The sequence below is a fragment of the Spea bombifrons genome, chromosome 2 (assembly GCF_027358695.1).
Source record: "Spea bombifrons isolate aSpeBom1 chromosome 2, aSpeBom1.2.pri, whole genome shotgun sequence".
Taxonomy (NCBI): Eukaryota; Metazoa; Chordata; class Amphibia; order Anura; family Pelobatidae; genus Spea; species Spea bombifrons.
The window spans coordinates 60560292-60574045 of record NC_071088.1 but is presented as its reverse complement, the minus strand read 5'-3'; the positions used below and the strand labels follow the sequence as shown (position 1 = coordinate 60574045).

Below are 13754 nucleotides of genomic sequence, written 5' to 3'. Positions count from 1 at the left end.
GCCCTAAAATAGGAAATAGTCTTACATATAGAATATATGAATGATGATTACCAGTAAGGTGAATAAATTGCTGACCACCTAAGCGTCATAGGTTTCATGGTCAGGGGAGGCTTGCGGACCTCATTATTACAAATGCCTGTTGCTTATGTACTTGTCTCAGAACTAGGTAGTTGGCTAGCATCTGAGGGTATAACACACCATGTGCGGAGAAGTCGTGGACACAGCACTATTATTATTATCTTTTATTTATAAAATCTCTGCAGCGCTTAGTACAATACATATATTCAAGGGGTTTGACAAGACGAGAATTGACAGACTAAGACAAACCCATACATCAGGTGGAGAGAGCCCTGCACGCAAGCTTACAAGCTTACAATCTTGAGGGAGTGGGGTGAGAGGTAGTGTGGTGGTTGTATCAATGACAAGGAAGTTCTAGCAGCTACGATGGTATGCTTCTCTGAAGAAGTGAGTTTTGAGATGTTTCTTGAATGTTGGGAGGGAGGGTGAATGCTGAAGGTTTGTTGGGAGTAGATTCCAGAGATATGGGGCAGCCTGAGTGAAATCTAGACGGGAAGAGGTGATAAGTGAGGAGGAGAGCCTTACCCCATGGGAAGAACGTAAGGATTGATTAGGAGAGTATTTGCTTGTGAGGGCAGAAATGTATGGAGGAGCACTGTTATGGAGGGCCTTATATGTTAGTACCAGGATTTTAAATTTAATTGGGTGTCAGTGGAGGGTTTCACAGAGTGGGGAAGCAGAAGAGGAGCAGCGTGCAAGAAAGATAAGCCTAGCAGCAGCATTTATGACAGACTATGACAGACTGTAGAGGAGAGAGTCGACACGGTGGAATGCCAACCAGAAGAGTGTTGCAGTAGTCAAGGCGGGAAATGAAGTGAATGAACCAGAGTTTTTGTGGATTCTTGAGTGAGGAATGGGCGGATGCGAGAAAGGTTTTTTAGGTGCAAGCGGCAGGATCAGGCTCTGCAAGATCTTGACTACATTTCTAATAAACATGTGATCCTGCAAAGTGCTAATAACACAATGAGTATCCCATCCATTACTTTGCTTTAATCACGATCATTCTTAAAATTATAGACAATGGCCCAGTAACAACAAATGGTGATACACATACATGGCAATGAAACTCTATGTCACCAAGATACTTACACAAAACTGTCAACTTAAGCTCAGTGTGTGCTTGAGTTATATTTGCATACGCTCCACACATATTTATGAACTTGATTATAGAAGTCAACCCTTGGTTTAATGAAATTACATTTTAGATATTTAGACCCATGACTCACTCTTATTCGACCTTCAAAACTAGTATGCATATATTTTAAATAAATACAATGTACACAAATGTAACCCCGGGTGCTTGGTCATTAATTGAAGTCTACTGTGTTTTGCATGTCAAAATTGTGAACCCCAGCTCCAACCCAACTTCTGGCTACATCTACGGACAAAGATTGGGACCACTGTGGATGTAACCTTACTTTGGGAAGTAGCACCATCATTATTTGTTTAGAGCAAGACAAAACGCATTCCACATTGTACTGTTATCCCAATGTCATATGTTATATTTGTTTATTTACAAACAGAATGTTCATTGGCAGTCGGTCTTTGAATCATATTTGTTACTAATTTCAGTCTGTGACCGGATGCAGATCGGTGCTCTCTGGGTTATTCCTTGGTAACAGACTAATTTGACCGACTACAAAAGAAGAACAATACACATCAGCTTTAAAAAAAATGACTTGATGGGAAAGGTGAAGATATATCAAGTAAGATTATCTGGTTTAAGGATATAGTAAGACATAGCGTCTAACCAAATAGGGACAAATGGTGTCGGTTGCGAAATCCTTGGGAAATGCTCTTGGAACATAGGTGTAGATTGCGGGGCTTAGGATTCTAACGTGAAGATCTTGTAAAAATCTGAGGTCCATTTATCACCCCAGTTTGAGCCCTACGATAGTCTAATCAAAGGGGAAGCCTAAAGGGACAAAGGGACATGCACTCCTCTATTCTTTTCTATATAAACATATCTTAATTAAATTGGGCTGATGAAAAATCTAACCCTATTGTCATCTGATGGCCCCCGCTATGGATGAGGTTAAGAGGGGTGGGATTGCTAGGCTTGTATTGAACAGGCAATCGGGACAAATCCGCTTTTCTTCTGCACAGTAACAATAGAGGTTTTGCAGCTGGCACTCATACCCTGGAGGGTCCTGGAGAAAAAAAGGAGGAGGGGAAGAGTGATTTCTAGTGTACATTCTCCCCTTCCAATGACACCCACCCCTCTCCACACCCAGGGACTGACTGAAGCAGTGAATAGCAGGCTCCCTACTACACAACAGGAGGGGAGGCTGAATCCTTATAGGGTGTGTGTGTGTGTGGCTTGTACTCTCCGCCTGCCACTCCTATCCCCCCTCCCACACACTAGTACACAAACCGCACAATAGACCAACACAAAGGGGACACCAGGGTGAATGCTCCTCCTATCCTCATAAGATGTAGATTTGCATCCTTGATGATGGTCATCTAAGCCACTCCAGGCCTTTTCTTTACGGAAGGAGTCATGTACATCATGCTGGGCTGAGAAGCTGACATATTTTAAGGCTTTCATCATAAAATCAGGATTAATATTCACCAAGATCGGCTGCGTTTGCGACTAGATTCGATCAGGATGGGTAAATGCAGTGGACGGTGTACCTTGGTTGGAATCTGTTGCCTGCAGCTGGTGAGTAAAAGCCCTATCGATTTGATGGTATCCTGAGAGCAGTGCAGACTTGGATCATTTATCACTTTAAAAGCTGCCAGCCTATTATGCTACCATGATTTGCAAATAAGTGGCCCTTTTCGTGGTATCAGTAATAATTGCATAGATTGCCAGCTCTTTAACCAATTTAGGCTGACCTGTATGTACAGTCAGTCTCTCCTAATGTATATATTTATGTAAAGTGTGAGCTCTGTGGAGCAGTCCACCTTCAAACGCCTGTATTACATACAATAAGAAATATATACACAGTATATCTACATATGTATATATATATATAAATATACGGTATATATATATGTCTCAAATACATTAAGTTTCCTCAGATACCATAAACTTTCTGGACAACAAAGGCAATTTGAATAATAATAATAATAATAATAATAATGAGCCTAGTCTCCAATGCAGGGTTAGGTAAAATAAGCCCCCTCAGTGGTACACGTCTTAGTGGTGAGACACTTCTTAAACAATATACAAAGCCGGTTATATGTCTTGTATCAGGATTTGAAAAGAATTAGGGGCGATTGAATAGAATTTTGCCAAATGTGAAAGGAGTAAACATTTTTTTTTTTGTAAAAACAATTCATGTGAATGCCATAATTTTGAATTAGTGCTCTGAATGTGTGCAGCTTTGTGGTGTTTGCTTATTGCACCTAATTTAATGAAGTTGCTTGAGACAGGAATGTAATTTATGCGCACAACCCCATTTCACATTGATGACAATGTGTGTTCAGCACATTACACACCACCTGGGACAATCATAAACGTCCCAAGAGCTCCGGCTAACTGGAGCTGCATCAATGGTACCCCATGTGCGCCAGGGGCAAGCCTGAAAGCCATCCACTATTGGCACCCTATCTATACCATGGGCAGGCCATCATTGGCAATCAGCCTGTACTAGTAGGAGATATTCACTGGCACTCCACCCGCACCAAGGGCAAGCAGTTACTGGCAGTCCACCTGCCGTGGACCGCGCTATTTATGGTCCATAAAAGCTGTAGTGCCAGTGCCTACTAATCCTCACTAACCTCATTGTGAAATGCATTCATAACGCTAAGCCTGCTCTACGTGAAATAACTGCTCAGTACAATAAGACGTGAGCCACAAGAGCGTAATTAGAATTAATATTTTATATTATTACCACGCGGTGCGTAAAGTATTCTGACCCCTTGTGTAATGGCGATGCTTCCCATAGGCCTTCCCATTATTTTAGAAACCATTTAAACTCAGGGTTATTGGTCAGGTCCCTCTACATGTGATGGGAGAGCCCATGAACTCATGCTGTGTAACACTGACATTCTCAGGCCACTTCTGACCTTTAGCTTCTTTTTCCCAGGCCCCAATCCATCTGATTGCCTGACCCCTGACATGAATAGGGTGTCTCCACATTAACTACATTCCTGAACATTCCTATGGAAACCACAACCATATACTTTACAAAAGTAAAGTATAATATGTTATATATGAAATCATTTAATCAAAACATCATATTTAGTCATCCTTGTCTTTCATTTAGCTAATTTTATTTAATATATGCTCTTAAAGCTTAATAAAATATGGGCAAATGTAAATTATTTTCTTGATTTTTCTAATTCATTGGGAGACCTTTGTGAAGTTCACATTACTGGGCTATGATGAGAACTTTGTGGGTGGATTATAAATAATGCTGTTATTTTAATAAGGCCTGTCTTATTTATTGGTTGTTAATAAATTATCATTATTTTATTTCTTCCTATGGAAATTGAATGGTTAAACCACAAAGGACCAAGTTTTGGTATGTTTGCCCTCTCTGAGTTTAGAAAGTTACCGTAGTTCTTAGCAAGCATCAATAATATTTGCTAGGATATACTCTAACTACATTCATAAAATTCTCACCATAGACATGGACTACAACAGAGAAATTGGCACTAAGACGTTAATGTAGGAATATTAACATGTTCAAAAGTAGGTATAATACTCCAACACCCAGCAGTACTTGTTACCTCCCACAATATTAGGTCCAAATAAATCCCATGCTGTTCCCAAATCCATTGTCAGGCTTAAGCTAACCCTCATTTACCCCTATGGCACCTTCCAGGTAACCCAAGGGTAGATGTCTACTTTGTCCAAGATATCATTCAATCATTATGTCTGTAATGCCCATGTTTGGACTATCAAATGCATATCTTTGGCAAATGTAAAAAAATATAACATACACGTAGAGCTAAAAATGTTTTATCATCTGCAGATTATTATTTTAACTGTGAAAATGTATATAAATATACATATATTATAATAGAGCTTCTGTGTTTTGTCTCTCTTAAATATACAAAAAAAAAAATCATATGTAATCATCCTGTGAATAAAAAGCATAAGTATCACTTAAATGGTGATAAAAATCTATTTGGATATTTTCCTTCTATTAGAATTCTCTTATTTGGCATTTTCATCATCCTTACAGTTGATCTTCAGTAATTCATGCGTTACTCATTGGTAAATGAAATACGGATTTTCAGCCTGTTCTTGTAGAAACTAAAAGTTTTCATGATTTTTGTCAGGACATTACGTTTGGTGTCATGTTGGGTGACTGTGATGGAATGGACCTTTTCCATATGAATTAGGCTATCAATAGAAACCAGGGTGTGATATCCCACAAAACATGTTCTTAGAAACATTCCAATAACTCCAAGCGAGTCTCTCCAGAACGTTTGCTGGGACAAATGCTCACTTGACTCACCCTGTCTTGGTTAAACTTTGTTTCTTCGTAATCATGCCATTGTCTTCAACATTCTGCAGGAGTTTGATAGGGAGCATGGTAGGATTCTGCAGAATCCTACCATGCATATGCAAAATGGACACCACCAATGTCCAATGCTCTTCATCTTCTATCTTCTCTGTTTCATCTTCATCTGCATCTCCACAAACATAACCTGGCGCAACCTTCCACCAAAATGGCTGCAATCGAGGAGAGGACGTCACTGGAAGCGACGCCATTTTGCCCACAGGTGAACTTCTTCCAAAATTGCGGTGTTTTCTGTGATTGGAGGATTTAGAGGAGAGGACGTTACCGTAAGCACTGTCATTTTGGTGGAAGTTCGTGCCAGGTAATGTCTGCCGAAATACAGAAGAAGATAAACGGGAGAAGATGAAGAATGAGAAGACAGAGAAAGTGGTACGCAGAGAAGCTAGGGTAACATTTAGAGAGCATGAGAGAGAATCAGACTGAATGAGGGCACTAGGCAAATAATTTAGTTCCTGAGTTAGAAATGCCCCCCCCCCCCCCATTTTTGTCCAAGCCAAATGGGCAGGGAACGTAATTTGTTCAACAAAAAAACAAACCAAAACATTTGTGGGAATTGTGTTTGGCCAATTTGCACATGTCTAATGGAAACTCAAGTTGAAGCAAAATGAAGGTAATGATGTTTGATGGAGGAATGAGAGACTATGATGGATACAGAAAAGGGGATTTTAGACTTTGAGAGGGGAATGTAGCAAGGTGGTGTCTATTGGAGAATGAGAGCTTGATCCAGATGGCCAACTGATGAACGGAGAGAGGAGAAAAGGTTGGTATGGAGAGCTCAATGAAGAAAACCTAGTTGGAGAATAGCAAAGGGAAAGAAGTCCTGAGAAGAGGGAGGCCGGAATGCCCACACATCTCTTACGGGGGCTCTGTGTGTACATAATAAACAGCATGGATGATTATTTGGAGCTGGATCTCATTCAACTCTAGTTACACCCTTTTCAGTATTAGTAATACCTTGAGATCTGGTTGCAAAACCTTTGTATTTTAATCTAAGCAGACATAATAAATACATTTCCTGCTCCCTAATCATGCTTGTTCGTTTAATGCAACCAGATTACGCAATTAAAACTTTGAGTGCCAGAGGATACAGTATATCTGTTCATAACTTTGTAATAGCCCTGCATGCCTCTCTAGCACCCACATTTTTAAAAGAGATGTTATTCTTCATTAAAATTTTCCAATAGCTTACATTTTGCTCCAGGGATGTTATTGCTCATACCATCATTATTGTGTCATTGTATGCATATGGGCTTCCTGCCTTACTCTGTATTGTTTTCCATAAACCCCCTTCCTTTTTTTCGTTTTGTACCCTGTTTTTAAAAAAAATAAATAAATATTGATTTACCCAAAAAAAGTTTTTCTTTTTATAAATCTGGTTAATCTAACCATGCATACAAAAAACAAAAACTGTCTGTGCTTCTTACCCTAATAAAGTTGGCAACAAATATATAAACATAAAATAAATGAGAGGTTATGTTTATATATTTGTTGCCAACTTTATTAGGGTAAGAAGCGCAGACAGTTTTTGTTTTTTGTATACATTGTACAGCCGACACATTGTATTTGCAGCATGCTTACACCTGTTTGGTAGGCCTCGTATTATACATTTGTATTATTTGAGCCTGTGACTAGCTTAGCGCACCGACATTTTTTCTTTTCCCTAATCTAACCATGCTAAAGAACATGATTTAATTTGGTATAGTTATGTCTGAAAACTGAGTCTATTTTTACTTTTTTTGTCCCTACTTACTTGATCCTTTGCTTTGCCAATCTATACAAACTCAACAAATTTCACAATGCATCCTGATTATTTAAAAAAAAAAATTCAAATTTGAATATTTGTAACCCTACTCTCTACCAAGTAGCACTCCCATGTTATAGTATGACAGATCATGAGGACATATGCACATCCTCACACAGTTAAAATGTGTCTTCCAGAAACATATATCTTCAATAAATCAATATATTTCTTTTTAGTCCCTAGGAAAATGACCCTGTAAATGATTTATAATTGCGGTAGGGCAGTTTTTGAAGTGTACAGCTGCACCGTTGTTAAATTGCTTGGAAGAATGGATCCTTTAAATGTTTTTCAGTCATGTTTCTTTCCCATGAGACTACCACTAAAATTGGGATTTTATGTATTCCAGGCAGCTGCTCTGCAAAGACAAATCTTTGACTTCCTGGGCTACCAATGGGCTCCAATACTTGCCAACTTTCTGCATATTATGGTTGTCATCTTGGGAATATTTGGTACTCTACATTATAGATCTAGGTATCTTATAATGGTAAGCCATCCCTTTATTTCAGTTATTATGAAAAAAGTTAAATTATCCACAACTTCTATAAATTCAAATTATGTCACATTTATGTTTAATAATCTCAGTCTCTTCTCCCTATGTACTGTGCAGTATTCCGTGTGGTTGGCATTATGGGTGGCCTGGAACTCGTTCATTATATGTTTTTACTTGGAAGTAGGACATTTGTCCCAGGTAAGAAGTTATCTCGAATATCTGATACTGACTCCATATCAACTGCATGCTACCAATAGCGCTCATGCTGCCATCACATTACATTACATGTTACTTGGCTTAGTGACTGTACATCCATATTAAATCTGTGGGCTTTCTCTTGATCCTTTCCTTCTAACAGATAAGTTACTGTATCTCTAACCACTGCATCTATGTTGACCCTCAATTGCACCAATGTTCTCTAAGCTGCTCCTTCTGTTGTGCATGTATTGTTCCTTCCAAAACATTGTATTGCCTCTGCTTTTCCTCTCATTTTCTTCTGAAATAATTATAGTTTAGTTACTCACCTGTCATCCTGCTATTTGTGTAACCACTCCCTGGGTCATTACTCTGCCTCTGCTCTGTACTACTGGCCCTTCTGTACTGTATAGCCCCAGCTATTCACATGGTCTACTATTGCTGCACTGACCTAACACATACTGGCTGTATCTCCATCCTGACCTGGTGTGTTTTGTTTTAATGCCCATTAAGTCATGTCCTAGAGTTGTGATCACTTACCCCATGACTCTTCTTGTCATATTTGTGTTTCATGAAACTGTTAAACCATCCCATGGTGCATGGCCAGACATAGGGTTTTCATCTACACCTCATGCCACACACCCTATCATTACTTCTCCAAACTGACAAATAATTCTTATGCTTGGCGTGTCCCCAGCACAGGGACCTGATCATGAACTTTAACACCTCCCTGCACCGATCCTGGTGGATGGAGAATGGGCCAGGCTGCCTGGTGACCCCTGTCCGTGGCCCCCCTTTGTCACTAGCAGATCACCATATGGTAACAGTGACTGGGTGTCTCCTAGACTATCCATATATAGAGGCTCTAAGCAGTGCCCTGCAGATCTTTCTAGCGGTGAGTGTGGAGACCTACAAATATCTCCAGATGGGTAGACACATAAAGAGTCTTCATGGATATGGGATGTGGGAAGACTTAAGGCATGCTATACTTTTTTGGGGGTTATAAATATTGGGAAATAAAACTATTGAGGCATGCGTTAACAACTAGTTTAAAATTGAGTTCTTGAAAGCTAAATGACATTCAGAAAATTGTTTTAGAAGGAAAAGGTGGAATTTGTTAAAACCTAGGTTACTTATACTATTCAACAAAGCCAGCATTTCAATATTTAACAAATTTGACCATGTATAGTATATTATTTGTATATGCAAACATAGGAATGATGTGATATCTTTATCCCTTTTTCTCGCCTGCTCTGTCCTCCTCCCACCGTTCTTCCTCTCCCATCACTCCTACTATCTATCCTCACCTCTGTTGCTTACGCTTCGTATTTTACTTAAATAATGTTTCTTTTTCAGCTGTTTGGTTTTGTCTATGCCTGTTACGTCAGTAAAGTATTAATGGACGAGGAAGACAGCTGTAAGTACATTCTGTCTAGTAATGATGTAAAAGTGGACTACAACACCTTTAGGAAAGAGCTTTTACATATTAATTGTTTTTGTCGGATGATAGATCTTAAGGACATTCCCTGTAGTTTCCTATGGCTTGCAAAAATGTTGGTTCCTTCTTTATGGCAAGGTTTCCACTAGAGCAACTGGTAGCCTCAGAACTGATAGTCTTGAGTATATTCATGGCCTTCATTGCACCTAAATATACCTATATATATAAGTTTAATTAGATGACATTGAGAAAGCCTGCTTTGTTATACACTTGTTATCTTGGCATAGTTATTGATGCATTTGCTTGTAGGTTTATCATTAAGCAATGGTAGATTTCTTGTTTGTATAATAATATTTTAAACAATTATTGGCTGGTTAGCATTATTTTAACTTTACAAATGTGACTTATGCTCCTTTCATCTACAGTTGATTTCATTGGCTCCTATGATTCCTATGGATATCAGGCACCTATGAAGACCTCACACCTTCAGCTGCAGCCATTGTACAAGTAGGTTCTAACACAACTTTTCCATGCTGACCAATCACTGGGTTATGCTTCCATTCCCATTGTCTGCCATTATGAGGATGTTAAAATAAGCAATTTTAAAAGATGAAGCTAGGTTTACCATTCTTAGCCTTCCTGAGACATGAGTACCATTAATGTGTATTCTTAAATTATGAAAGTAAATTTGTTACCGGTGTCTATTCAGCATGCGCCTCCCCTTTCATATAGGGTTTATTCCAGTCTCTGCCCTTAATTAAATTTGACACCAACAATTCAGTCACTAACTAAAACAATTTTCTTTATATTTTTCAGGCCTGGTTAGACATATCCGCTGATGCTTCACCCAGCAGAGATCCTCTGCAATCAATCCAACCTCACTTTTGTTCCTCCTAGAACAGACAAAAAAAGACATCATCATCATAAACTCTTAATCCTGATCAGTGATTGAAATGCCTTGAAAGTAGTTGGGCTGGCATTGAGATACTTTTTAAAAAGTTAAATATATTAACACATTAAACATAATATTTGTTCTCAGTAACTATGTGTAGGCTGTACCATAGCCCACAGCAGGAGAAAATAACTTTGGTTGAACTTGTCACCTTTGATCTATACATTGTTAATGAGATTCCTTTAAAAGTCAATAGCCTACTTACAAAATCCAAAAAACACAGTTATTATTGGTACAATATTTCTATATATTTGATAAATATGGCCATATATGAGACCCAACGTTCTCATAATCACATCCATCACTATGACTTTGCAGATCTCTCAATTATGTGCTGGAAGTCAGGAAACTGCAGTATCAGTGTATATGATCTCATATATATAAGGCACAGCTGCTATAAGAACAAAGGCTTCAATGGAAAGTTATCTTCAAATAAACTTCATTCCAGTCCCCCTCCTACTGACATATGTTACATGATATCACAGGATGAGCCAGACTTTAGAAAGATGTAGTGGACTTAGTGTAGCAGCACACTGAAAGGATAAGGAAGTTTAGTGAGGGCATTTAGTAAGGTTATTTTAATTGTATTACTTTCTTTTTCGTTTCTATATACTAAACACAACATATACTGCTAGGTATACAATTCCATGGATCAGAAGGTTCATTACTTAGCCTTAATGACGTTCCAAGTTTTACATGTGATCACACAGTGCCAATGTTGCACCAATGTTAAAGGACAGTTCAGGAAAAACACATTTTAATACATGTATGAAGTTTCTATAGATGTTTGCAGCAGAGCAATAGAGTATAATCAGTTTACAAACTGAATGTATTCATTTTCACCTATTTTGTATTGTATTAGGAATGACGTTTTACATTTGCATGAGGATGAAGTTGAGATTTTAGCCGTATTCTTAATGCACATTGGCATATTTCGTAAAAGAAGAAGGTTGCCTGTGGCCCATAATGCCAAAGGATGGTCCTGGGTAGCATGCTTTATCAGTCTGTGTGTGTATGTGTGTGTAAATGAAGTGGTTGACTGTGCAAAAGTGTATGTGCCCGTGTTGCACGTATGAGTCTATGCTGGCAAGAAAAAAGATTTGCACTACCACCTATGTACATATATCATAATGCTGTAGTGGATCTGTAAGGGGGTTGTTAACATTACAACCTTTACTGTAGTGATGTATACATGTAATAGGGTCATAGTATTTATGAGAAAATGTCTGCCTGTGCTGCACTGGTGGCATGTTTTGATGAAGCAATGCATGCTTGACTAATAGGTTGACGCTGCAATCGAAGTGTGTACATGCCATTGAGTGTAAGAGCAGACAGGCTGCCGTGTCTGTGACAAGTGTTGTAGAATCACTGGAACCTAGGGGCATTCACAAAAATGTCTGCCACATGTCTGTTGCTGCCTACTCTTGTGTGAGAGAGAATGGACATTGTTGCCACCTTTTACTCTACTTGTATATAAATATCACATAGTGTAGAAGTATGTGCGCGGGGAGTCAGCATTATTACCCGGACTATGCCTCTGTGTATTGATTTGTGTCAGGGACACAGGCACTGCCACTGGCAATGCTGTACCTGAGCTGTTTATGATATAGTAGCTAGTGTGAAAGGGTGTAATAATGTATACATGACATAGCGGAACATGGAGCTGTGACTCTGTTCTGTGTATACGTTGTGGCATGGAGTGTGAGGATATGGCTGGCAAGGCTTCTGTTTTGAGAGCTTCAGTACTCATTACCAACAAGTTTCCTAAAAAGGGGACAAACTCCCTACTCTGTGCAGAAATGTGTAAGGGATTTTTTACACTGTACCTCAGATAATGTTGCTTTTTGTATATTTGAATTAAAGTGTTCGGATTTTTTCTCATTTGTGTGTCTTATATGCAAGTATAAAAAATGAGAGACATAATGGGGGGGGTCATCATACAAATCTTTTCAACATGAAGATGGTTGCTTCTGTTGTATGCACATAAACTGGGTTCTGTTCCTCTCGTGCAGTTTTCTGCAAAGTGATTTCAAAAACATCTTGTGTGCTGTAAGGTCATCAACCAAATACCAGATGTGGTACTAAAGAGAGTTTCCTAACTATGTCCTTACAGTGTTATCGTATTAGGAACCTGCCTATAGTATGACTTTCATGCCAATCACTGCTGGAGACCACAGGTACCTAAGCTTCTTAATGTTATTTTTCAAGCCTACAGACTCTGTAGAGACATCTGTCTCATTTTCCTCCTACCTGCTCATACTAAAGGGGTGATGCAGAAGTGTGGTCTGTGAGAGCATAAATTAGAGTGGACAACAAACTACAGAAATTAATATCATAAGTGTTAATAATCCATTAAGGAGTCCGTTGTCAAAACTGATACCTAGGTGTATATGTATAAAAAGTAGTGTCATTTTTAACTCAAATAATCAGGCTGGTTGTCATGCACAATGGAGGGCTCGTGCCAAACAGCGCCAACCCTACACTTTTAGCATTTAGCCACCTGCTGTTAAAGAGTAGCATACATCCATGCACGCTTGTGGTTTATGCTGTTGACCTTTAAGTTGTTATTATTATCATTATTATGTCTTATTTGTATAGTGGCAACAATTTATGCTCTTCTTACATATATTCAAGGGGTATAACAAAACTAGAATTAACAGATTAAGACAAACCAAGACATAAGGTACCTGCTCGCAAGCTTACTCTCTAGAAGGAATAAGGTATAGAGAAATATATACAGTATTTATGTATACATTTATAGAGAAAGGAAAGGTATAGAGTAGAGGACTGCATTGGGATGCCAACAAACTTGCAGGCGCAGGCGGTTTTTCTGGAGTTGCAGGCGGGAGCGGGCGGTCAGACAATGTACCTGGGGGTCCCGGTAATTCTGCGCACTCCTGCAAGGCTGCCTTCGTGTTGCTTTCTCACAGCGGCTCTTCTCTTGTTCCGCCCAGGAACCCAGCGGAGTCACGTGATTTTATGTCACTTCCCGTGACTCCGCTGGGTTCCTGGACGGAACTAGAGAAGGAGGGAGCAACGTGAAGGAAGCCTTGCGGGACTGTGCGGGAAATCTGCAGTTCAGGTAAGGGGGTGGGCGTGATTGACCACATATGTTGCTGGAGCGGGCGGGCGCGGTTGAACACATATGTGGCGGGAGTAGGCGGGATTGGATACATATGTTGGTAATGGTCACAAAATTAGCGGGAGCGGGATTAAAAAAAGTCCCGCGCAGGGCTCTAGTATAGAGTCATTGATGAGTGTGGGATTGTTTTACTGCCAGATAAATTATGCTTCTCGAAAGAAGTGGGTTTTGAAATGTT

At 39.3% G+C, this 13754-nt stretch overlaps 1 protein-coding gene across 2 annotated transcripts; it reads left to right on the top strand.

Moving 5' to 3' along the window:
• Window positions 1–2442: 2442 nt before the first annotated feature.
• NKAIN1 (sodium/potassium transporting ATPase interacting 1) lies at window positions 2443–12315 on the top strand. 2 transcript variants are annotated; one of them, XM_053454435.1, is made up of 7 exons: window positions 2450–2740; window positions 7706–7843; window positions 7967–8047; window positions 8742–8939; window positions 9401–9461; window positions 9908–9989; window positions 10299–12315. In XM_053454435.1, the coding sequence occupies exons 1-7, from the start codon at window positions 2687–2689 to the stop codon at window positions 10306–10308; spliced, it is 624 nt and encodes a 207-aa protein (XP_053310410.1). In that variant the 5' UTR covers window positions 2450–2686; the 3' UTR covers window positions 10309–12315. The 2 variants fall into 2 exon arrangements, with proteins under 2 accessions (XP_053310411.1, XP_053310410.1); XM_053454436.1 differs by lacking the exon at window positions 8742–8939 and having other exon boundaries at window positions 2443–2740.
• Window positions 12316–13754: the final 1439 nt, after the last annotated feature.

Excerpts from the sequence above, each read along its gene's own strand:
- NKAIN1 (XM_053454435.1), top strand. The coding sequence starts at position 2,687 with ATGGGTAAATGCAGTGGACGGTGTACCTTGGTTGGAATCTGTTGCCTG. Across the intron at positions 7,844-7,966 it reads GATCTAGGTATCTTATAATG|TATTCCGTGTGGTTGGCATT; the intron begins GTAAGCCATCCC and ends TGTACTGTGCAG. Across the intron at positions 8,940-9,400 it reads CCCTGCAGATCTTTCTAGCG|CTGTTTGGTTTTGTCTATGC; the intron begins GTGAGTGTGGAG and ends TTTCTTTTTCAG.